Raw genomic sequence first — 26,553 nt, forward strand, 5'->3', positions numbered from 1 at the left:
ATATTCCTAATGGCTTGCAACACCTGCAAAAATCAGAATTACTTCATAAATATTCAAGAATTAGTTCATAGATTTCACATACTGAAAAGCAACTTGAAGGATGATGAAATAACATTTAAGCATTTTTATGAAGTGCAGATAAATTGAGTGAAAGACACACGCTGGTATTTTGGCTATAATAATTTCACAGAGCTCGTTGGTACAAGAATGAAATCTAAGAAAGGCTAAAAAACACACAAATGACTGTTATTATATAGAGCTGCTATTATACTCTTACACTCCATAAATACTTAGAAGTACATGCGCCACATAGATACACATGGACCTATTGTCCCTGACTGAAACATGCTAGTTGCCTTAATTTTTTAGATAAAATTGTGACTAAAAAGCAATGGCATAAACTATAGTTCCCATCGGAATAAACACATGTATATAAAGTTGGCATAGAGATTGCATGTGTTATGGAAACGACTGAAATAAAACTTTCTTGAAGTAACCAAGGATCTAGTAAACTCTGTTGGGCTTAATGTCAAAAGTTTTCATTTTTCTTGCTCCAAGTTGGAGATGGCTGTTACACAGTTATTGTACGAATTAAATTAAGTAACACATGTAAACTAATAAATCCCTCAGAACAAAATGTAGGTACTTTCCACGTGAAAATTAAGCCTCTAACCTACACTCTTAACTCTGAAACCTGCCAAGAGACACCATCTATCAGTTACTTATCTCATTAACTTGGTCTTTCTTCTGTACAGAATTACTCCAATATCAAATAGCTAAAATATAAGAATAATAGCTCAAGTGTAAAAGTGCATCCTGAAACTGATGTATGGTGGGATTATCCTAATACAATAATAATACGTTGTTGTTTTTTTTTAAAGATACCAAACCTTCCCGGTATACCTTTGTTAGGCTGAAAGCAGCATTATGATTGGCCTGAGCTTCCACTTGAGAAACGCAGCTGACTTAACGCCCTCTGTGACAGCACAGTAACTTCAGCATAAAGCTTTACCACCTTCGAGCATCCTAAAGATGGAACGATAGCTCTGGCTACAAGAGACTTAGATCTGGCTCCAGGTCTATCTCCTAAAACCAGCCCCCTACAGTGGGGCCACTGTGGGCTCAGAGTATATCAGCTGTGTGTGTAAAAGAAGTACAATTTAGCTAGAATTATCTACTTTCATGTGTCTGGCTTGGCTGAAACCAAGGAAAATTTGGAGATAAGAATATCCAGTGACCCTTCAGAAAATCACCCTTCTGACGTCCAATACTACAAATGATGTTTCTGTAAGCTACAGTCATAATGTCTATTTTTAAATAATCCTTTATTTTCTTTGCTTAATAAATATGCATTAAAATTTTTGCAGCACTATATAATTACTGCCAAACATATCTACAACAGAGAAAAAAATTATATTATATAAAAATCTGTTATTAATTCCCTAAATCACACAACACCGAAAACAGAAACCTTTTCAGTTCAAAATAAAAATAAAGTGTGTTAACAATGCTTTTAAGGGGCTTTAATATATCTGGATTACAGCTTTAATTATAAATTCATATCATAACAAAGTTCCAGAGGATTACCCCAAAATTCCAGACTCTCAAAGGACAATGTTTTCCAACTGGCAGAATTCCTATATAGTGTTCTGGTGGCTAATCTCAGGTTTTTTTTTTAATAATCTTACAAATAATGAATTATGGACTTTTTTCTCTTCAAAATGGAACCGTTTGAGAGCCTCAGTGTACATGTTGAGTGAGCCCGTGTAAGTGATGGTAGAGACCAGATGAACATACTCGTGACTTAGATTATTACACAATTGAACAGTAAAAACCACCACGATAGCTTTACACAGTTTTAAATCATTTTTATTCTTATTCATATGTTGTTTAATTAATATTATTTAATTTGAACTCATAATGAACCACTGGTTAAGGATAGCAACCTAAGATATACTGGAGTTGAAATAAAAATTAAGGAATTTAAGAATGATGATAATTCTGACAAGTTCCTTAAGATAATATTAACTAGATCATTAAATTGCATCCATTTGATAAAAACACTTATAGAATACATCTCAATGACTTAAAATCAGTTTAAAAATTAATGATGAATATATCTAATTTGGCTTCTTGTTTTTCTGGAGTAAGTATTAATCACAATTTTAAAATTCTAAATCAAAAAAAATTTAATTCTAAATTAAATATACACACCTAGCTATGACCCAGCAACTACACCCCTAAATATTTACCCAAGAGAAAGCAAAATATACATGACAAAAGACTTGTCAAGAATGTTTATAGCACCTTAGTCAAACTGCAATAGTCAAAACCTGGAAACAACCCAAATGTCTATCAAGAGGGGAATGGGTACACAAACTGTGATACAGGCAACAGCGGAGGACTGCTCAGCAATAAAAAAGAACTAGTGATATGTACAACAATATGGATAATTTTTTAGATGTATGCTGAGTAAAAGAAGCTGGACACAAGAGAGTACATAATATATGATCCCATTCATCTGAAGTTTTAGAACAGGTAAAACTACTCTATGGTGAAAAAGAATCAGAAAAATATTTGTCTTGGGAAGGAGGCGTGGACTATGAAGGGGTATGAGGAAACTTTCTAGAGTAGTAGCAATATCATATCTTGTTACATGGTTGTATACACATATCAAAATTCATCAAATTATACACTTAAGATTGTGTGTGTGTTGCTGTTTGTAAGTTTTACCTTAAAAAAAGAAATCAACAGCTGATGTATCTATTTTAAAGTACACAACCAAGAATTCAAAACGTCAGGTCATGAACAAATTTTTCAGCTTTTTCCTAATAGTATAATACAGTTATATTTATATAACATTTAATACACATTTGATTGCAATTGTAAGCAAGTGGGGGTGGTGGAAAATATGAAAGAGATAGTAAATAGTATAGTTTACTATAGTATGCCCGACTGGAAAGAATAGACAGAATAGAGAAGTGAAAATATTTAAAGAGAAAATAGTTCAAATTTCCCTAGAACTGATGAAAAACAAGAATCCAGATCTCTAGGAAGCCAGAGAGAGAGAAAAGGAGCCAGATAGAAAGGAAAGCTCACCACAACAGAATGAAGGCAGAATTCCCGAAGTCCAATGGGAGCCAGAAGGCAGTGGTGTATTTTCACGGTACTCAGAGAAAAGTAACTATAAACCTAGAAGTGGGTACCTAACAAAATTACCTTTTAGGAACAAAAATAAAATAAATACATTTATAAATAAAAAAATAAAATTTGTTTACCACCAAGAGACCTGCACTTAATGAAATCCTAAAGGACCATTCTATTTAATACTGCAAACTGCCCTCCTTCTAATCCTCCCTACCACCTACTCATAGGCATTCCTAATCTTCCTTTCTTGACTCTACTTTATCTTTTTCCCATAACATGTCATCATCTTCTAAAATATACCATTTATTTTCATATAATTTAAACTGCCAATCTCCCCCAAGACTGGAAGCTTGACAAAGGCAGTAATCTTTGTATGTTTTAGGGACTTCCCTGGTGGCCCAGTGGTAAAGAATCCTCCTTCCAACGCAGGGAACGTGGGTTCGATCCCTGGTTGGGGAACTAAGATCCCACATGCTGCGGAGCAACTGAAACCCACGTATCACAACTACTGAGCCCGCGTGCCGCAATCTACAGAGCCCACGCACCCTGGAGCCCACACGCCCTGGAGCCCACGCATCACAACTAGAGAGAGAAAACCTGCACACCACAACTAGAGAGAAGCCCGGGCACCACAACTAGAGAGAAGCCCGCACCGCAATGAAAGATCCCACATGCCTCAACGAAGACCCTGTGTGCTGCAACTAAGACCCGCCACAGCCAAAAAAATAAAGAAAATAAAAAAATAAAGAAATAAATTTTTTGGGCTTCCCTGGTGGCGCAGTGGTTGAGAATCTGCCTGCCAATGCAGGAGACACGGGTTCGTGCCCTGGTCTGGGAAGATCCCACATGCCGCGGAGCAACTGGGCCCGTGAGCCGCAATTACTGAGCCTGCGCGTCTGGAGCCTGTGCTCCGCAACAAGAGAGGCCGCGATAGTGAGAGGCCCGCGCACCGCGATGAAGAGTGGTCCCCGCTTGCCGCAACTAGAGAAAGCCCTCGCACAGAAACGAAGACCCAACACAGCCATAAATAAATAAAATTAATAAAAATTAAAAAAAAAAAAAAAAAAAAAAGAAATAAATTTTTTAAATCTTTGTATGTTTTATTCACTAACATATGCTAAGCACCCAGAAAAGTACCTGATACCTCTTAAGCACTCAATAAATACCTGTTGAATAATGAATGAATAAACAAATGAATGACATACTTTAAGAAGAAGGAAAATAACTGCTGTCATCCGAATGTGTCCTTCCAAAATTTACATGTTGAAATCCTAATCCCCAAGGTGATGGCATTAGGAGGTGGGGCACTGGAAGATGATTAGGTCATGAAGGCAGAGCCCTCATGAATGGGATTATGCCATTCTAGAAGAAGCCCAAGAAGCTCCCTTGTCCCTTCTGCCATGTAAGGTTATAGCAAAAAGATAGCCATCTAGGAGGTGGGTCCTCACCAGACACCAAATCTGCCTATGCCTTGATGTTGGACTTCCCAGCCTCCAGAACTGTGATAAATAAATTTCTATTGTTTGTAAGCCATCCGGTCTATGGTATTTTGGTATAGCGGTCTGAAAGGACTAAGACGGTAATCCAAGAAGGAAAAGGACATTCAGGAATGAAACGAGGAATAGGTAAGCAAATAAAATGGCAAAACTTCATGTAAATCAAAATTAATATTGTCTTTAAAAATAATAATGGTTAGGGACCTCCCTTGTGGTGCAGTGGTTAAGAATCCACCTGCCAATGCAAGAGACACGGGTTCGAGCCCTGGACCAGGAAGATCCCACATGCCACGGAGCAACTAAGCCTGTGTGCCACAACTACTGGGCCTCCACTCTAGAGCCCGCGAGCCACAACTACTGAGCCCACGTGCCACAACTACTGAAGCCCGCATGCCTAGAGCCCATGCTCCGCAACAAGAGAAGCCACCAAAATGAGAAGCCCATGCACCACAACAAAGAGTAGCCCCCGCTCACCACAGCTAGAGAAAGCCCATGCGCAGCAACGAAGACCCAACGCAGCCAAAAATAAATAAATTAATTAAAAATAATAATGGTTATTATTAGAAGGTCAAGATTGGGTTTTAAAATCTGGCTATATGTTATTTATCAGAGATACACTTGAAAAATAAGGACATGGAAAAGCTGGAAGTAAGAGGACAGGGAAAACAGAGAGAGATACCAAGCGGGTACCAATCCAAACAATGTAGCTATATTAACATCAAGAAAATTAAGTTTTAAGACAAAAAGTTAATAGAACTAAAGTGTCTCTATGTGATAAATACTGAAAGTTTAGATACACCAGGGAGATACAGTAATTCTAAATTTGTATGTACCTAAAATAAAAAATAGCCTCAAATGTATGTAAAGCAAAAACAGAGCAACAAGGAGAAATCAGCAAACCATAATACCTCTCAATGAGATATTTTAACACATTTCTCTCAACTATGAATAGGTCAAATGACCAAAATAATAATAATAATAATAATCAGTAAGAAATAAAAGATCTGAACAGCATATTAAAAAGCTTAATTAGATAGGCATTCACAGAATTCTGTACCAATTAGAGTGGAGCATTCCTTTCAAACACAAATAAATATTTACAAAAATTGACCATACATTAATCCATAAACTAAATCACAACAAATTTCAAGAAACATTATCGAACAGAATACACTCTCTAACTACAATACAATTAAGTTAGGAGTCAATAAAGCAAATAAAATTTAAAAATTAAAAAAGAAAAAAGTACTTCTAAATAACTTATGGATCAAATAAGAAATCTAAATAGAAACAAAAATATTTAATAATGAATGATAATAAAAATATTACATTTCAAAACTTATGAGAGATATAGTAAAAGTGGCACTTAGAGGGAAATTAATACCCAAAATATTAGTATTAGAAAAGGAAACAAAATTAATAAGCTAAGTGTCCAACTAAACAAGTTAGAAAGAGAATAAGATAAACACGAGGAGAAAAAACAGAGATAAGATGAAAAATCAATGAAAGAGGAATAAACATTAGGTGAAAAGATCCAAAAAGCAATAAAATAAATAAATAAATAAATAAATAAAAAGGAAAAAGAAGGGCAAAATTGATTCTGTGCCAAAACAACTTGTTGTTTTAAACCTCAGCAAAGGCCCGGCCCTCCTGCCTTCTCCTCCAGTATGAGCCTTGTCTCTTCCGGAGTAACAGCAGATACTATTAAACTCCACACTATAGGTGGCATCCTGACTCACTTGCACTTCATCCAGTGCAAATATTGCTCTCTCCTCCCCGACCCTTGCCCCACATCAAAATGCTGCCCTTCTTCAAGTCCCAGGGCCTCAGTAACTCCAGAAAAGGTCTCCTGAATCGTTTCCCATCCACACGGGGGCCCTGGCCCTAAAAGTACAACCTAAACCCCTGTCTGGAAGACTTTTATACACTGGCTTGTTCTAAGCTCTTTGGTGGCTTGTCTTCCCCCCCTTCCACCTGGAAGCAGCAACTAACAAAGTGTCATAAGATAAATACTTTTTCATTGAACCTCATCAATAACTCAAACTTCCTGTCCTCTGAAACTGCATCTTGCTCAATTTTTATGCACAATCCAGACTCAGCCTATCCAAAGTAGTTTTCCTATAACCTCACGTTTCTCTGATTATTTCATATTTAGATCTTCCCTGAATGTAATGCTTTTGCACATCACTCCTAAATGGGTTCTGTCTCAAAATGACATCCTTAAACAACTGCTGAGAAATCTTTCGCTGGTCCCATAGTAACCAAACTAAAGTCCAGACTCGTTTCTCACAATGTGGAAGTGATCTTTATTTCAGGACGTTGTGCATGCCCTTTGGTCTACTGTTCAAAACAAACTTCTAAGGCTCTTACCATCAAACACTAAGCCTCTCACTTTATCTATAAAGAAATGATATATCTTTATATTGGTCACACACTCCACCGTTCAATGTTTTCTTTTGGTAACACTTCTTTACTGCCTTCCCAACCCCTTAAATCAATCATCTGGCACCAGATCACACTCCTCGTTTTTGACTAACCAATTCAGTTTCTTTAATTCCAGACTGCTTTCCTAAAAGCTCTAAATAATTAATACCCGTACAATATTTGAGTCTTAACTTCACTTTTTCCACTGGTCATCCTTCACTATCTTAAACTCAGTCACTGCCGTCTGGGAAACATGTTCAAGGGAGAAGGAGGGAATTGAGATTATTTGGCAGTTTCACTTCATAGAGGCGCATATATGAGAGGACTTCAACCACATAGATAGCACAACACGCTACCAGCACACACACTAATAGGCTATGAATGTCATTACCTGGGCAGATTAAAAAACACATAAATAAATGAGCTAAGACCTTGCTAATTAAATAGACAGCAACAAAGTCTCTTTAATAAGAGCAGGCAACCTTTTGCAATTTAGTTGTCCAATTTGGCTCTTTCCAGGAACACCTGGCCGTGGTCTGGACCTCTGGTCTTTCATTTCAGAGCTTACATTTACCTTCTCGGGATAAAATTACACTTTTTCTTTTAAATTCCAGAGCTCCAATGGCCTTTGAACTGAGTCTTAAAGCAGTGGGGAATAACAGATAAAGGACTCGAAGGTAACCTGGACAATCTGGAGTCTATTCCTGCCAATGAAACACCATGACAATTGGGATGGGTCATTAACCTGGATTTAAGTTCCACCCTCTCCAGATTGAAGAATAATTGACACCGACTTTAATAACACAGTAATAAGTTATTTTATTTGATATGAGACTTCTAAAGCAATATTCATTTGACCGTATAATTATGAGTATACTCACAAAAATAAAAATTATTATTCAAAATCATAAATATATAACAACTAAAGATCAGCATATTAAAAAGCAAAAAGGAGCCAAAAAATGCCCATATACTTATTTTCTTTTTGTTCCTCAACAGATTAAAATCTTATTAGAAATCAGAGATAAATCAAAGAATTACAAAGAGTAGGAAGGAGCTAAGTATATTCTAGGATGTAAAATACAATCTAAACTAATCATGACAGTACTATATCTTAGAAATCCTAACGCCATTCAAATTAACCGCAATGGGGGCTTCCCTGGTGGCGCAGTGGTTGGGAATCTGCCTGCCAATGCAGGGGACACGGGTTCGAGCCCTGGTCTGGGACGATCCCACATGCCGCGGAGCAAATGGGCCCGTGAGCCACAACTACTGAGCCTGCGCGTCTGGAGCCTGTGCTCCGCAACAAGAGGCCGCGACAGTGAGAGGCCCGCGCACCGCGATGAAGAGTGACCCCCGCTTGCCGCAACTAGAGAAAGCCCTCGCACAGAAACAAAGACCCAACACACCCAAAAATAAATAAATAAATAAATAAATAAAGTTACATCTGTAAAAAAAAAAAAAAAAACAAATTAACCGCAATGATGTTTTCAGAGATTCCCAACACTCAAAAGCCTGTGTTTAATGCAAATAACCACCAGGACAGGCCCCACTCACACATACTGTATTTCAAAATATTCTCCTCATTTGCTTCTAAGTACAGTTAGTGCAAACAGACGTTCAGGGGCAGCTCTGCCTGTGTACTTACTTCCTCTATGGTCTATTTTACTTTGCTAAATTCTGTGGACAGTTGAATCCTATCAGCTGTCATGCCCCCACTGGGGATTACAGGCTGTCAAAACCAGAGCTTGGTTTGACCAGCAAAGTGTACTGTTTTTGGTGTTGCGCATTTTGGTTTTTGAATACCTAAAAATGGAACATGTATTGCCATCCCCGCCACACCTCTAGATGGTCTCACATATTTAGGCTACCTGCCTGGCCCCCATAAGCATTTGGGTTTGAAACCACTGTCCTGAAGAAACTCTGTGGTGCTTCTCACAGGCTTCTTCTAAACTAGGACTTTCTCTTTCTCTCTACAGTTATGTAAGCCCTACTCTTTATCCAAGCCCCAGCTTAAATTCCACCTCTTCCATAAAGCCTACCATGTGCTTATGGTAATTTATCCATCCTGCTAATCCCTGCAGCTCTCACGGATGGTTTCATTCTTCTAGCACATACCAAATGGTATGATTTCCCTTTATTGTTTAATTCCTCTGCACCAAATGGGCAGGGCCTCTCTATTTACTCCTAAAGCCTACTTAAAAATCTGTATATAGATAGTACTCAATAAATGTTTGCTGGTGATAATGTTGAAGTCAAGGTAAGATAGGTACTGGAAAAAAACAAAAACAAAAACTGAAGATCCCATGAGGCCATGACCTCTGGTAGAAACTCCACTCGAAGCCTGTGCACTCCTCAAGGTCACTTGCTAGTTCCTCATAACCTCAGGTGACACAAATCAATGGAGCAATGAAAATGGAGCACTGCCTATCCCTTGAGCAAACGACATACAATGACCACAGAAGAGATGGCAATGCTTGTAAAATAAAAATGCTCTCAACACAGAAAAAAAAAAAAAAAAAGCACAATCACAAGCATCATAGACTTGTCTTAGCTTGCAAGGCAATCCCCATTTCCATTCTGTCCCCTGTCCCTCCTCGGAAAATCACACCACCAAAATAAACAGGTGCTAGAAAATGGGTAGGAATTTTGGTCATCGTGAAGGTCTATTCTTTTTCCTAGAAAAAGAGACATGGTCTAGGAGTACATTTGTAAAACAGGCATTTTTACCTGCATAACAGGAGAGGGACTTGGTCACGTTTCTTTAGATGGCTAGATGGGCACGCCCCCTTGTGGACACTTCCTGACTCACCTCTGGAATGGTCAGCTGCAACTGTGAGCTGTTTCTAAGAAATTATTTCCCAACAATCATTTCCCTCACTTACTCAATAATATTATTATCAATAGTAATATTTCAGATAACCAAACTCTTCTTTCATTATATCCCCAAATATAAGCTTATTGTTAAAAGTGAGACATAGTTTTGAACTAATGTATGCTTGAAGCAAATAAAAGATTCAAACTTATCTTGAAAGACCATAAGACTTACAATTAAAGAAAATAACACACTTTGCTCTCTCAAAATTAACATTAGAATCATTGACTGTAGATGTTTAAGTTAGTAATATTAACTGAGTAAAGGCATTGTTTCTAGGCACTGTGATAAGGATAAAAAAACAAAATGCTCATGCTTCCATATGCCTGCATAGATATGATAAAATAATCACACACCAATCTCAAAATGTCAAAGGTAGTAGATAATTCAATTCAACAAGCATTTATTGAGTGCCCATTACACGTACTAAGTAGAAGAAAGGAATTGGTTTTGATCTGGGTGGCATTTGAGCTGGTCCTTAAAGAAGGACTTGGATTAGAATCTCAGTAGGTGGAGAAGTGGCTGGTATTCCATTATTAATTATCATTTATTCCACAAAGAGAAAGAGACATGAGCAAAACTTAGAAATAAGAACTTTCAGCAACTCCATGAAAAATCAAATACAGAAATGTAGTCGGTAAGAGAAAAAAAGATTATTCCAGAAGAGAAATAATGGAAAAGTAGGCTGGGCTCAAGTTTCAAGAGGGTTCATAAAGTCAGTTCTAAAAACTTTGGGTTTTAATCTACAGATAGTAAAGATTCTATTAAAGTTTCTCTCAGAAGAAGGACAAGACCAGTGAAGGTATTTTTAAGGAAATGTATCCTGGGATAATACACAGAATGAAAGAGGAATGGAAAAAGGCTAGAACCAGGGAAGCCAGTTATAAAGATACTGAAACCATCCAGCCATCAAGGTAAAAAGGTATAGACTTGAGGGTGGTAAATATATCAAAAAGAAGCAAGCAAAAACAAAACAAAACAAAAAATAGTGCCTGTATTCATTAAACCAATGTTTATTGAGTACTTATTATATGCCAAGCTGAGAAACCGTGGCAACCAAAACAGATATAATCCCTGTCCTCCTGGAACCTGCACTCTAGGGAAAGAGAAAGACATCAAATAAGCACACTCAGAGAAGCAGCTGGAGCAGCACGACAGTTTAAATGACAGGTGGGAGGGGGAGAGGCAATATTCCTGGGATCTGGAATCATAGGGACAAAGGACCTGACTCAGGCAGAATCCTGACAGTGTGACCCAGACTGAGAGTAAAAGAGCAAAAGACTGAAAAGAAAGACAAGCACCTGCTCTTATCGAGTCCTGTGGGCTCTGTTAAGGGGCCTATACTTTATTCTTAAGAGCAGCTGGAAGTCACTGAAGAGTTTAAACAGGGTCATGACAAAATCAAATTGCACTTTTAAATGATTCCACAAATGCTGGGTATAGAACTGACTGGAAAGGCGAGAGCAGACGGTTGCGATGCTACTGCAGTCATCCAGGAGACAGTGATGAAGCTTGATTCTAGACATGCTGAGCTAAGGTATGACATGAAATGTATAATAAGCAACTGGAACAGTTCAGGGACTGAAGAGGGGGGTGGTAATAAAAACTTAGATTCATCCATTCAAACACAGTTTCATTAAATGGGCACTGTGTCAGGTACCTGTGGAAAATGACAATGACCTGGAGACAAATTCTGGAATAAGGAGAAAGGAGAAAAGAGCTCTAGGGTACCTTCGGGAGAGCTAAATGAATAAGACTGGACATGAAGTTATTAACTGAATGCAATCATGTATATAAGTACTAACTCCTCTAGAACGTTCTATGTTCATTTAAGCAATGATTACTAAGCAGGTGCTTTTCTAGGCCCACTGTGACATAATAGGTAGAAAAAGCAATGAGTCTCAAATGCTGGCCCAATACCTCACACACCCCTGCAGATGTTCATCAGTATATTGAGAGTAGAGCCTAAAAACTGAGTTTTACAACTACCCAGATGAAGATAATGGCCGGCCAGGTTTAGCATACACTAAAATAAAGGATCTCTCAATGAGAGGATCAAGAGGTTTGGACAAACTCCATGCTGCCAATGATAATATATTAGAGAATTATCAAGCTGGAAAGAATGATGGTAATCACTTGATCCAGCATGCTGACTTTACTGCTGAGGAAACTGAAGTCTAGAGAGACTCCATGTTTGCCCAAGGTCTCTGGACTAGTTAACAGCAAACCTAGACTAGAAATCCTGGTCTACTGTACCCCATTTCAGCCTGCCCTACTTCCTCCACTCCTCAAGTAATCCCAGCCCAGGTCTTGAATTCTGAATAGTTTCTGGCATCTGACTTTTTATTCAAAATGTTCTAGGCTGATTATGGAAGAGGTGGGCCAATCAGGCCTTTGAAAACTCCAGACAGTTTTCCTTCAACCTAATTAAGCAGTGGGTCTTCTCTTCTGATCTTAAAATATCCTTGTTATTGATCCATGTGTGTGTGTGTGTGTGTGTGTGTATACACATTTGTCTTCTCATGTATTGGTCTACTCTGCTGGCCTTATTAGCTACACATGTGTCAACACCACTACATCTGTGATGGGTCAACTCAGGTCATTAGTACATGGTGATATCATATGAGGACATATTTAAAAGTTCTGACTTAGAATCTGATGCTCTTAACATCATGGTCTGAGCCAATTCCCAGACAGGAAGACTTCTATCTGTAGCTCCAATGAAATTCCATTCACTGGAGACACTTCCTTTTAGGAAAGCTATAATATGGTGATTTGCACATTATATACAAGATCAGCTGAGATTATCCCAATGATAATGAAGGAATGCTCTTTTTTCCCCTCCATTGATTCTGTTAAACACCAAAATTTAGAGGAGGCTCTACAGAGCTGATGAACAGTAAAAGTGGAGGGAGGATTTACAAGTCTGAACATATGATGTCAACCTATAACAAGTCTGGAAAACCACAGGTTACTTCCCTTACAAAATAAAAACAGCAGTTAAGGTCTGTTAACAGATTTCTTGCCTCACTCTTATCTCACTTATAACTTTAAAACTCAGTATAAATTTAAGGCATAGCTTCGTAAGGGTTTAAGGAAGACTCGGGAAGAAATCCAACCTACTAGCTATTGAATCTTTATATGAGAACTTAGAAACTTTTTCTGAAACAGAAGAAAAAAAAAAAATACTGCAACTGTCCAGCTATCAGGGGTTGAAAGTTCTGGATTTGGATAACTGATGAATTGACAAAAAGTGCTGCAAACCATAGACATTTAAAGAAACCCCATGGTGGCGGGGGAATGAATTGGGAGATTGGGATTGACATATATACACAAATATGTATAAAATAGATAACTAATAAGAACCTGCTGTATAAAAAAAATAAATTAAATAAAATTCAAAAAAAAAAAAAAGACCAACTTCCAAGTTGAAAAAGAGGTTTAAAAAGAGTCTGCCTTCTGCCTATCGAACGTGTATCTCTCTAAATAAACTTGCTTTCACTTTAATTAATTAATTAAAATAAAAAGTGATTTAAGAAAATGGAAAAATAAATAAATAAATAAACAAATAAACAAACCCCATCAAATTATATTGCAAAGGAATAATGGTCATCAGACTGTATAACCTACATAAATGCATGAGGTGGTGGTAATCTAGTAATATAAGTATTTAAGTTACTGACCTACTGATTTACATGTTAAGTCTTATAGGCTTAATCAGTAATCAAGATAGTCTTAGGACAGGAAAATATAATTTTTAATATATTACTTACAATTCAAAGAAATAATTTCAAATGGAAGATAATCACTCCACAGGATGAATTTACAGTTTTATTAAAAAAAAAATCCACAAATATATAAAGTATATTTCTTTATGTAAAAGAGAAGGCAAAGAAGTTTCTTACTTCTGTTTACTCATATATCTATGCATTAACCATCTTTTTGAGAAACACAGAAAGACTCCAGATCAAGTAAATGTCTATAAAAGACTAATTACTCCTTCCTCTGCACATATAATACACAAAATGTACACAAGTACAAATAGAACAATCTGACGAAAACATGTTGTTTTTTGTGCATTTATTTCCTTTGATCTTAACCTACCTCTCACCCAAAAAATAACAGTGATTTAGTATGATACAGTTAAGCGTTTATATAATAATTTCAAGATGGTGGATAAAAGGGAAAAATGTTACCCACAATATACTTCAAAAGAATAGAATATATTTATGTGAAGCACACAACGCAAGGCCCAACATTTTCTTTCTGAAACATGTGGCCAATTTGATGTCCCTATGTGGTGGCTAAAGAACACAAAATTAAAAGTTGTAGAATCTCTTTAGAGTGGTTTTCAACACACAACACTGTATAAAGCATTACAAGATTTTCTAAACTTGTTCATTAGAAATTGAAGAATGAAAGATTCACACAATGGAAAAGGTCTGATTATCTTTCATTTCACCACCCTATACAAGTACTGCTTTACCTAAAAACCAATGAAATTAATTGAAAACTTAAATTACTTCATAAAAGTGGTGGGAGAAGGCAAAGAATTTCATGTACCTCCAACTGTAAACTCTGTTATTAAAGAAAAAGACATGGAAACTATTTCGACAATATGCTTGTGAAAAATGAAGAGGAAAAAAAAGGCTTGAAACATCAAAAATGCCTAGATCAAACAATACCCCCAACCTCTTTTAATACTCTAAGAATAAAAGAGTCCCTTCTAGTAATATCCAGGGCTAGCTGTTTGAAACTGATATTTATGAAATCTAGATTATCCTGTGCATTGGGTCTGTTTGTTTTCCCAAAGTATCTCCTCTTTGTAGCAACTCTTTCTGTTATCTAACAAGGTTATGTAACAATTCAGTCAGTTCTGTAGCACGAGCTAAGAACCTCAATTGGCCGATGAGTTTATTAGCACTTCATTCCAAAAGAAAGTTTTCTTTTTCAAAAATGCTTAATACTAACACAACTACCTTTTACTTTTTGTATCAAAACAAAAGATAAACTTAAAACGTGTCATCACTTCATCACGTACACCACAAGAATTATTGATAAATATTCTAACAACAATGAGAGTCCGTGGCAATCCTGTCAGGGGAGAATGCAGATGCCCATGTGTGGGAACTACAAAGGACAGAGGAGCATGCTGAACCGCACCATTCCTTTTCACAAACACAGTTCTCGATTTGCCTAGCTCTGACACAGACAAACGTCAGTTACCACAGCTCAGTTAAATAATACCAGTCACTCAACAACCTGGTCCAAACTTCAATTACATGGTATAGTAACTGTGAGTAATTGCATAAAGTATAAACTTCACTACTAGGTCTTTAGTTCAAAGATCACTATGTAAACTATGTAAACGTTAGATGCCCATCATGATCAGTGACCGATCATGTCGTTTCACTCAACGTCTGTCACGGATGGGTCACTGTGCACAGACAGCTAAGTGTGTAGTTGTGTTACCTCCTTGTCTCCCAGTGATAAATCCACATGACATTTTACAAATATCGATAATCAAAATAGGGCACTAGCCAACTAAGATGAAAGTGAAGCAAAGAAACAAAAAGTGATAATGTTGGAAGTGCAATTCTAATAAAAAATAAGTGACGTTATGGAAGAAATAATTGACTGTAGGAATTTTCAACACTGCCACCGTTCAAGAGACTCAAGATCTGCAGTCAGAGGAACTTAGTGAAGACAAACCTGTCAACATAAATAAGGAATGTAGTTGTGACAAAAAGGATGAAGATGTCCCAGAAGAAGTGACACTGGCAAAAAAGATGACATAAAAGGAATGCTGAGAGATACTGTACAACATGGAAAGAGCAAAGGATAAAATGTTGAAAGCTGATCCAAAGTTAAAAAGAGTTTGACAATTCACCATGACATAAACAGATGCTCACTCCATATCATAACTTACATGACAGGAAAGCAAGCACCGTTCAAACTACTCTTGATAAAGGGTTTTTTAGACAGAAAAAACCTACTTTAATTCTGATGTTTTAAATTAGTGTACTAAATAAATATTCATTTTAATTACTTTTTTGTTTGTTTCTCTACACATTTATAACCACCAGTAAAAGAGTTTTTAATGTTTTGACAAAAATATTTAAAGGTCATGGAAAAAGTGTAATTTTTTGCCATTAAGGTCCCTTTGCACAGTTCTGGTTTGCACAGTCATTTTTATGGTCCAGCACTACCATGCAAAGTGTGGACTATCTATACACTGCAAGGGAAAGAAAGAAGTAAAGAAAAATCCAGAACAGTTGGGTCTACCCAGATAGGGGAGTGGAACAGAGCATAAATAACTACTACTTTTATATTACACAGCACTACAGGTAAATAATAATCTTTTCCTCCTCCAGCATGTCTTCCCTCTAAGTCACACCAAAAAAGCATGGATGAAACAGAGATGTCAATTATTAAGAACAGACAGTTACTCAGAATTTATTCCTTATTTTTTAATATTGTATCTTAAAACCCATGTATTCTGAAAGTGAGGACAAAATGTGTTTTATTTGATTTATGGGGAGATTAGCTGCTTAACCCACTACTGGTTTGTAGCAACAAGGGACATATTAATTGTGCAGAAGAAGACGATAAAAGAAAGTTCTCCATTTACGCTACACACTGTAGATTACCTTCTTAATAACCACTCTCCTCCCCTTCCTTTGACAACAAAACAACTAATTTTGGGGGGGAAGACAATGTGTCTAGCAGCAAGCCATGAGCTATGAGATAGTAATGAGGAAAATCCACTTAATTTCCTAGGCTCCTTTGCAACTGGGAATAGCCATGTGACCAAACTGTGCCCCTTGTCCACTGCCCCCCAAAAAAACAACTAAAGAGAAATCTATTGAGAGAGATTCTGGAAAACTTTTGCATCCCAGATTAAAAAGTGACAGACACATCTGACACTAGTCTCCCCGCCCACACCCTCCATGGTCTCACCTTCTTCTCACCTTGAACACAGATGTGACACCTAAAATTATAGGAGCTATATTCCATCCATAAGACAAAAGGCATGAGAGAAAAGGGCCAAGAGAAATCCCAGATATGTTGGCTCCAGCATCATTGGAAACCCGAGCTAATGAATGCTTGCACCCGCCCACCTCCAGAATTTTTTATTATGAGGCAGAGGGCCAGGGAGCAGGGGGACAAATATGCATTTCCTAAGTCGCCATCAGGTTTTCTGTTGTTTGCAGCCAAAAGCATTCCATTAATTAACCATTCTTATTTTAAACTAAGTCAAATGTAAATGGTCAAAGACGAAGAAAAACAGAAATACTCTAATTAATTGAGGTAGCAAGCTGATTAAATATTCTTCTTGCTTTAATTCTGATTTCTATTAGTATTGTGATAATGTCTGGACAATCAATTACTTTTTTAAGAAAAATGAGAAATATCAATGCAACAAAAACTGCTAAATTTATTTATTTTATTTTCAGGCTTTAAAATATTTATTCTACTGTATACTCCTTTCAAGACAATATTTATCTCCTTCAGCACTGAGTAACAAAAAAGTGAACATTAGGAAAGTTACCAAAAACTCTATTCTTTTTATTATATTTATATACCCAACTCACAGCTTCTTTTATGTAGCCACAACACACAGTAGTTCCAGGCTTTAGTCAATGCTGGCTAACCAGAACTATGCTGAAACTATACACACAGGACAGGGAGAAATAAACTAAATACAGGTTGATTTAGAAAATAGCTATTTGTCCTTTCCTGTCACATCTCTAAAAAATTGCTACACTTCCTCTCAAAAATTATAATTTTCTGCACCATTGGCTCCTTATCTGGTGGTCTTTTCTTTCTCGGAGCATTTTTATTACCTTTGCCAAGGTTATACAGCAAACATCTGCAAAACAAAGCCTGTGGCCCGCATCCTTCCCTAAAAGCAGAAGCTGGGTCCTAGTCAAACACAGTGCTTTGTACACATTAAAGTTCATATATTCTGAATATTAAAAATATTTTCCTGTCATTTCAGGGGTCTAAAATACTCCATTTGAATCATGCCTGAATTCCACCTCTCCACCCACTACTAGTGACCTCCATTACCACCCTCCCTTTCTCCATTACAAGATTCCACCCAGAGTAGCACCCAGAGTAGCAGTTTCCCTTCTTTTTTGGCTGAGATGAAGGCAAACAATGGCAAAGGCAAAAACGATGGTGTCTCAGTCAGTGACAGTCACCAAACACTTGAACATCCATTAACACATCTGTTCCTCCTAACAGCCCTGCTACGGGAGCAGAATATCACTATTTTCAGTTAAAGATAAGGAAACTGAGCCTTCCTAGGTGAAATTACTCAGTGAATTCACAGAAGGTAACTGACAGTGGTACGGTGTCTTGACCCCATCTCCCCACCTCTCCCTCCCCACTCCACAGCAAAACTTCTCAAAAGAATTATCTCCACCCTGTTCTCCCTGATGGACCCACTCCACCTGCTCTACAATCCACCACGTCATGGAAACTGTCCTCATCCAGGTCCAAAGTCTCCAGGTGCCGAGTCCAGTGGCCAGTCCTCTGTCCTCCTACCTGTTTTGTCAGCAGCACTTGACCCAGGTGACGCTTGACTTTGAACGCTCCTCTCTGCTTCCCAGACACTCTCCTGGTGGCCCCTCTGCCCCACTGGCTGCTCCATCTTTCTCTTTTGCTGGTTTCTCCTCCTCCCAACGTAGACATGTTGGCCTGGCCCAGGGTTCAGTTTTCAGACCTCTATCTTCACTCACTCCTACTAAGTGAGCTCATCTGGCCACGTGGATTCATATTCCTTTTGATGCCAATGATTGCCAAATGGGAATCTCCCTCCTGACCTACCCCTAAGCTTCAGATGCATATAACCAACTCCACAGTTAATCTTTCCTGCTGCCACATCTAGCTTTTTATTGCAAATCCTCTTAACCAGGTTGATGAGTGGTTGTTTAAATTTTTCAAAAATTGAATATTCTCTGGGTGAAGGACAGAATCATAAAGAAGGACACATATTGTAAATATTTCCTTTTTATTTAAAACACAAAACCAATTCATTCATTCGCTAGCCAATCTTTTCATATAAGACTTTCTCTGAATGTGAGCCTACATACAAATGTTCCATATCATCTTCCTATAACACCCTGGACTGTCCTATGATTTCAAGTTTTACTTTATCTAAAAATAGAACAAGAGTATAAATACACTAACAACACAATACAATCTGAATGCACAAAGCTTCTAGATTTTTACGATTTTTCTCAATCTTTTACAGCTGGTTTGCCCATACTTAACTCTACAGCAACTTTTTATAGACCCACTCTGCTTTTCAAGTTAGTTTTCAAACAAACAATTTTCTCAGTTTGCAAGCAGACAACTCTCTTTTTAAACTCAATATTCATCACTTTATGAGAGACGATGAATTATGATAAAGGATAAAATGATAAAAAACAATGAGCATAATGAAGCTCGTCGTGGCACAAAATTCAACTGAAAGGAGTAGAGGAACATAGCACACTAAAAGTGGTCTATTACCTTTGCGTGTTTAGGGTGCCTTGGCATCAGATAATATGTTTTATCGTGAAAATGAAAAGCACTGGTTAATCTGAGTTCATTAAGGGGACATGGACTAAGAAAGTTCTTGATTTCCACTTCCCACCTCCATCACCTTGAAGCCATACTTTCTCCAGCTCCCTGCCCCACCTTAGTAAATGGCAATACACTATGACTAAACTAAAACTTTTAAATCCCCTCTCCATAAGGCATCAGTAATTCCTGTCTTTCTAGGAGCCCTTATAATATATCCTGGATATATTCACTTCTCTCCATCTCCATCCCTAACATCCACAGTTCATATGGCACCATCTCCCAACTGTAATAACTTTGTAACTAATCTCCTCACTTTTGTTTTTGCCTCCCCCTGTTCTCCATGTAGCAGCCAGAAAGAACTCTGTAAAATGTGAATAAGGCAGTGTTGCTTCTCTGCTTTTACAATAACTCATTATTCATGAAACAAAAGTGGAAACTCCTCAAGGAGCCAGCATCTACCTTCCTCTCCAGCTTCAGATCATACCATCCTCCTCTTGCCCACCCTGCTTTAGGCACAATGCCCCTCTTCTCCATTCCTCTGATATGCCAAGTCCCCATCAGGGCCACTGCACATGCAGTTCATTTTTCCTGGAACACTATTCCACTGACTTCTCATAAAACTCACTTCACATTTTTCAGATGTCGCCTCAAACGTTACACCCTCAGAGAGGTCTCTGTTGATCATCCTAACTAAAGGAGTCCTCTTTTGAGTCTCCCCTCCATCGCTCATATCCAAGTTACTTTGTATCATATCATCTTGTGCTTTTTTTTTCCTTTATATCAGTTATCAAACATGGTAATTATCTTACTTGATTGTACGTTTATATGTTTCTGTCTCTAGACACTAAAATGTAAAATTTCATTAGAGCAGGAATAACCTCCATCCTGTTCACCACAGTTTTCTTACTACCCAGCTCAGCACCAAGAGTAGCTGCTTAATAAATATTTTCTGAATAAAAAAATGAATCTTCTGAATAAGACCAGCTGAAGCTATTCTCTATGAGGTCAACTGATATTTCGATGCATAAAAACCCTAAACTGATGTCCCTGAAAAAAAGACCTGTCTAAGAATGTTCATAGCAGCTTTATTCATAAAGTACAAACCTGGAAATGAACCAAATGTCCATCAATAGGAGAATGGATAAACTTACAGTAAATGGGAATATTATTCAGTAATAAAAAAGAATAAACCTGTGACACACTGTCTTAAAAACATTTTGTGAAAGAAACCAAATAGAAAAGAGTACATTCTGTATGATTCCAATTATATAAGGTTCAAGAGCAACACAAAACATCTATGGTGATAAAACTCAGAGCAGTGGTTACCTATAAAGGCTAGAGAATGGCTGAAAGGAAGTACAAAAGAACCAGATATGTTCTACATCTTGATAGGTATATGGGTTACATGGGCATATATATATATATTTATAAAAATGATTAAATTGCTCACTGTATGCAAATTTTGTCAGTTTTTTAAAAGAACAGAAGTCCTAAATTTGCTTACTCAGATATCACATGGGATGCAAAAACCAAAGAAACACAACCACACTACTAGCCACTTTCACCAAGGTCTACCTACTCATTTGTTCATTTGCCTCCTAAATTTCCACTCTTCTCTGGCAGAAAAATAAAAAGGTTTGGACCAAAATGTTTGATTAATTGTCCCATGTGGCAACATAGTGGAAAAATATCTATCACCATGAGAGAAGATTCAGTATGCATTCATATGTGAATAAACCATATATAGCTATGACGGAAAGCATTAGCCAGTACATAAGCAATTATAGGACTTATCAATGAAGAATATTAACGAGATGCCAAGTTATATCAAATGACGATGTGACAAGAGAACTCCATCATGAACTGTGTGCTAACGGACCCCTAAGCCATAGTTTGAGCATGAATGTTATGGTTTTTAATTTTTCTATCCCCCAAAACACCTAAGAAATGCCACCCACAGACTCATGATGGCACACAAATGCATGAAATGCAAACAAAGAAAATATAAGAACAAGAAACAGAGACATGTAATTAGAATGTACAAAAAAACCTACATGAATCCAATATATACATTTCCTTATAACACTCTATCCCCTAAACAGCCATGTTCATCCAGAGTTGCAAGGACCAAAACAGCAGCCACGAGCCACATGGAGCTACTGAGCACTTAAACTGTGGTGAGGACAAATGAGAAGCTAAATTTTTAATGTTATTACATTTTAATAAACTTTAATTTTAAAACAGAGTTTCAATTCAATTTCTGGAAAGTCTTAAGTATGTTTGTAATGTAACCTGTTATGTAAACCTACTTTTTCAACTGTTAACTTTATGGTATATAGATACAGACCACATTTCCAATGAAAATTTAATGTCATAATTGAGATGTGCTGTAAGTGTAAAATGCACACTGCTTTTGGAAGACTTAATACAAAAAAAAAAGAAAATAGACTAGCTCACTAGTAATTTTTTTTCATTGATCACATTTTTGAAGCAATATTTTAGATTCACTGGTTTAAATAAAATATGTCTTAAAATTAATTTCACCTGTTTCTTTTAATTTTTTTAAATGCAGCTACTGGAAAACTTAAAAAGTACATATGTGGCATGCATTATATTTCTACCGGGTTGTACTATTCTGAGGCTTATATATCTAAATGCAGACTAAATATATCATTATGATACATTAATTATTAATATTTCAAACACCTCCTGACCTTTTCACTTGATTGTCTTCTTTTCTTTAGTTGAATGAAATCTGTTTCCACCCTTTCTGCCAGCTCTAGTTTCCTCTTGTTTCTTTTAAATGCAGCTAAACTGAATCCTATAAAAGAAACATTAAAGATAACATTTGAAAAATATTAGGGCAATGGGGCAGATGAGATATCCTGAAGAGCCTCCTCAGGACAAAATCCTTAAGAATGTTGGATAAAGGGTTTTATAAAGTCTTTTCAGTGTACACTGAGGTGGGAGGGAATAAGAAAAATAACCTAAAGTAAAAAAATTAAGAAAAAGGCCAAATCCAGAGAGACAAGTGAGTTCTGAAGGTAGATGCTCTCCAGGAGTGTCTGCTAAACGCATGCCATGGCCAGCCCTGGGTTTGAAGGTCTCTGTGCATAAGAGACAAGAGCTGAGACTTGGGACAATGCAGCAGGAGAAAACGTATTGGAGATCATCCACATAAAAAGGGGGAACCCCAAAGGGTGATATGCCCAATGAAAGGGAAAACTAGAAAATGCCGCAATATGCAAAGAATCAGGAAACTTGTAAGTCACAGCCTTGGCTGTAAACATAAGAGAAGAAAAGTCCTGTTACACTTGGCTGGTTTGGGAAGGGGAGTTCTGTTCTGTGGGTGTGTGTGGGTGTGGGTGTGTGGGGGGGTGTGTACGCGCATGTGTGTGTGTGGGTGTGTGGGTGTACACGCATGTGGGTGTGGGTGTGGGTGTGTGTACGCGCATGTGTGGGTGTGGGTGTGGGTGTGTGTACGCGCATGTGTGTGTGTAGGTGGGTGTACGCGCATGTGTGTGTGTGGGTGGGTGTGTGCGCGCATGTGTGTGTGGGGGGTGTGGGTACGCGCATGTGTGGGTGTGGGTGTGTGTACGCGCATGTGTGTGCGCATGAGCGCACAAGGTGGGGGTGGGGGCGGGGGCTGCTCTTGAAGAACAATTAGAATTATAAGAACAAAATACATATCTATATAACATTAAAGTATAAAAAAATATTTAAAAGTTCAGGCAGGGGCTTCCCTGGTGGCGCAGTGGTTGAGAATCTGCCTGCCAATGCAGGGGACACGGGTTCGAGCCCTAGTCTGGGAAGATCCCACATGCCACGGAGCAACTAGGCCCGTGAGCCACAACTACTGAGCCTGCGCGTCTGGAGCCTGTGCTCCGCAACAAGAGAGACCGCGATGGTGAGAGGCCCGCGCACCGCGATGAAGGGTGGCCCCCGCTTGCCGCGACTGGAGAAAGCCCTCGCACAGAAACGAAGACCCAACACAGCCATAAATAAATAAATAAATAAATAAAATTAAAAAAAAAAAAAAGTTCAAGCAGAATTAGGAGAATTCGTATTACCTACGTGGCCTGAAAAACACAAAAAACCAAAAATGATCTCGGTGATGTAATGCTCCAAAAACCCATTAAACGCAAATGCAAATACTCCCTGGAAAAACCCACCTTAGCTCACCCAGACCTCAAAGAATTCCCATGTTCCAATTAATATGAGCCCATAGTTAAAAAAACAGTTCATAAGACGAATGAGAAATAAATCACCAAGAATGAAAAAATAAAAGTCAGCCAAACATCAGAAAGTATAATCCAACCAGCAAAGACCTGATACTAGTGTAATCATATATAGAATATAAAACATGTTTATGCTCACAGACATAAAAAAAGATATTGAAAATATAACTAAGGAAGAAAAGATGATAAAATTCCCAGGCGGACTTGAAGAAGAACCAAACAGAACTTCTAAAAATAAAAAATACAATAACTGGAATTTTAAGACTTGATATACAGATTTAAACAATTAGATTCAGCTGACAAGAGAAATTACAAACTGGAATATAACACTGAAAAGATTACCAAAGTTTTCTGATAATGGCAGACTAAATTCTTAAGAGCAATTCTCCCACCAAATATTATCAAAAATATTGGATAAAATATGAAATATATATGAAATATATATGAAAATATATATATGAAAAACACCACCTTAAAAGCATTAAAAACCTTATAAAAAGTATCAAGCTTTTCTGGGGGTAAACTGAAGACTAAAGCTATTATTATTGCACTGTGAGCATTTGCCAACACTTGCACACCTGAATTTGATTCCCTGGCATCAAGGAGAGGCATAAGTCAAACCCAGAGTCCATTAAAGGCGGGAGTTTCATAGGAGACACTTCCCACAGCAAGCTAGGGATTGAAAGGGCCAACATCCCCACAGGAAGGCTGAGCTAGAACCAAACAAGTCCACCCCTACCCTCTACCCCAATACCAAGTGCATTTAGGCAAGGTGGTTATCTTCAATGCACTGAAAGGAAATATCTGCTCACCCAGAACACTATATCCAGTAAAATTAACCTTCAAAAATGAAGGTGAAATAAAAATAGTTTCAGGTGAACAAGAATGAGCAAATTCATCACCAGCAAGACCTGTACTAATGAAAATATTAAAGGGTGTTCTTCAGTAACAGGCAAAATAATACAAAGTGAAAGCTCAAAGACAAAAAAAAAAAAAAAGGTAGGGGAGAGGGGTGGGGAATTAAGTGCAAAGAAAAGAATATATGTGCAGGCAAATCTAAATGAAAATGACTGTAGTAAAACAATAATTAAAGTGTCACAGTGTTTTTAAGTGCATATTAATTTTCCCCACATTGATGTAAATTAATCAAAATAACAGTGGGAAAATAACAAAGATACTCTAACATATTACCTTTAAGATTAATCAAGAAAATTTTAAATAAGGAAAAACAAATATGTTAGGAAAATTAGGTGGAAAAGGAACCAGAGTTGCCCTCAAGACAAAGTCTAAGAACAATAGTGTAGTAATGGACAAAAAAAAAGTAATGGAACTGACCAACAAGTTTAGAAACAAACTCATGTATATCCTAATAGAATTTGAGAATAACACTGCTTTTTCATACCAGTGGGAAATCTATATGTTATTCAGTAAACTTTCTTGGCACAATACATTACCTATTTGGGGAAAAAAACACAAATTAAATTCCTACCACACACTACACACAAAACTGAAACCTTATAAGTATTAATGATTTAAACATATAAAATCTAAAAAAAGAAGTCCAAAAAGATTAAGCCATCACACAGTAGGCATAAATACCAGTCTTTTTATATCAGTCTTTTTTGAGAGAGACTTCATTTTTTATTTTTACTCGTTTTAACATTAAAGTAGAATATTTTACATCGAATGTTATCAAAGCCAGAATCCATCAAAAGGATGGTTCATTGATAAAACCACATAAAATTTAAAATGTCTACAAGGCAAAAGACATCATATGCAAAGGTAAATGATAAATGGCATCTTTTTAAATTTTAAAGTATATGCAAATAGTTACAGATAGGATTAATAACCTTGAATCAGAATAGTCTGATATAAAATTAATAAGTTGGAGCTAGAGGGAAGATGGCAGAGTAAGAAGCACCAGGAATCTGTCTCCCCACCTAGACAACAACTGGCCTGCTAGAATCTGTCTAATGTAAGTATTATACAACTCTGGAGTCTATTAAAGAGGAAGGTTTCCAGGGGAAAGCTTCATTGTAAACTGTGGTTAATCTGGGTCAACTTCAGCTCTTCGCACAGTAGCCTCCCCACACTCCATCCCCAACCCTGTGGCAGGCAGCTGGGCATACACTCCTAGAGCAGCTTGCACATAGCTTGTGAGAGTCAGAGTGGGTAATAAAGACCCTCTCCTCCAAATACCAGAATCTGTGCTCTGATTGCTGGTTCTGGTCACAGAGGTACAGACTCAGAAGCAGACAGCCATTGTTGCAATGCCTCTCCCTCCAGCTGAAGTGACCTCCAGGGAATTTAAAAGGCTAGTCCTTGTCTCCCTTTTTGGAGACAGACATTTAAGGAGATATACAAATGGCCAAAACGCACATGAAAAGATACTCAACAGCATAATCATTAGGTAAATGAAAACTGAAATCACAAGATACCACCTCATACCCATTAGGATGGCTATTACCAAACAAACAAACAAAAAACAAAATAACAAGTGTTGATGAGGGTGTGGAGAAATTGGAACCTTTGTGCACTATTACTGGGAATTTAAAATGGTGTAGCTGCAATGGAAAAGAGTACAGTGGTTCTTCAAAAAATTAAAAACAGAACTACCATATAATCCAGCAATTTCACTTCTGGGTACCCAAAAGAATTGAAACAGATATTTGTACACCTGTGTCCATAGCAGCATTATGTGTAATAGCCAAAAGTTGGAAACAACTCAAGTTGCTTCAACCCATTCAATGTATAAATGATAAACAAAATGTGGTATATACATACAATGGAATATTAT

At 37.4% G+C, this 26,553-nt stretch overlaps 1 protein-coding gene across 3 annotated transcripts in view; it reads right to left on the bottom strand.

Moving 5' to 3' along the window:
* TASP1 (taspase 1) overlaps positions 1–26,553 on the bottom strand; it is a 241,449-nt gene that overhangs the window by 138,642 nt on the left and 76,254 nt on the right. For all 3 annotated transcript variants that reach the window (XR_009703188.1, XM_061208372.1, XM_061208371.1), the window contains one exon: positions 22,233–22,339. Coding sequence is in view for 2 of the 3 variants with exons in the window: in XM_061208372.1 (XP_061064355.1) it covers positions 22,233–22,339 (107 nt within the window). In the remaining variant the exon portion in view is untranslated. The remainder of the gene's footprint in view (positions 1–22,232; positions 22,340–26,553) is intronic.

This window comes from Eubalaena glacialis, chromosome 13 (genome assembly GCF_028564815.1).
Source record: "Eubalaena glacialis isolate mEubGla1 chromosome 13, mEubGla1.1.hap2.+ XY, whole genome shotgun sequence".
Taxonomy (NCBI): Eukaryota; Metazoa; Chordata; class Mammalia; order Artiodactyla; family Balaenidae; genus Eubalaena; species Eubalaena glacialis.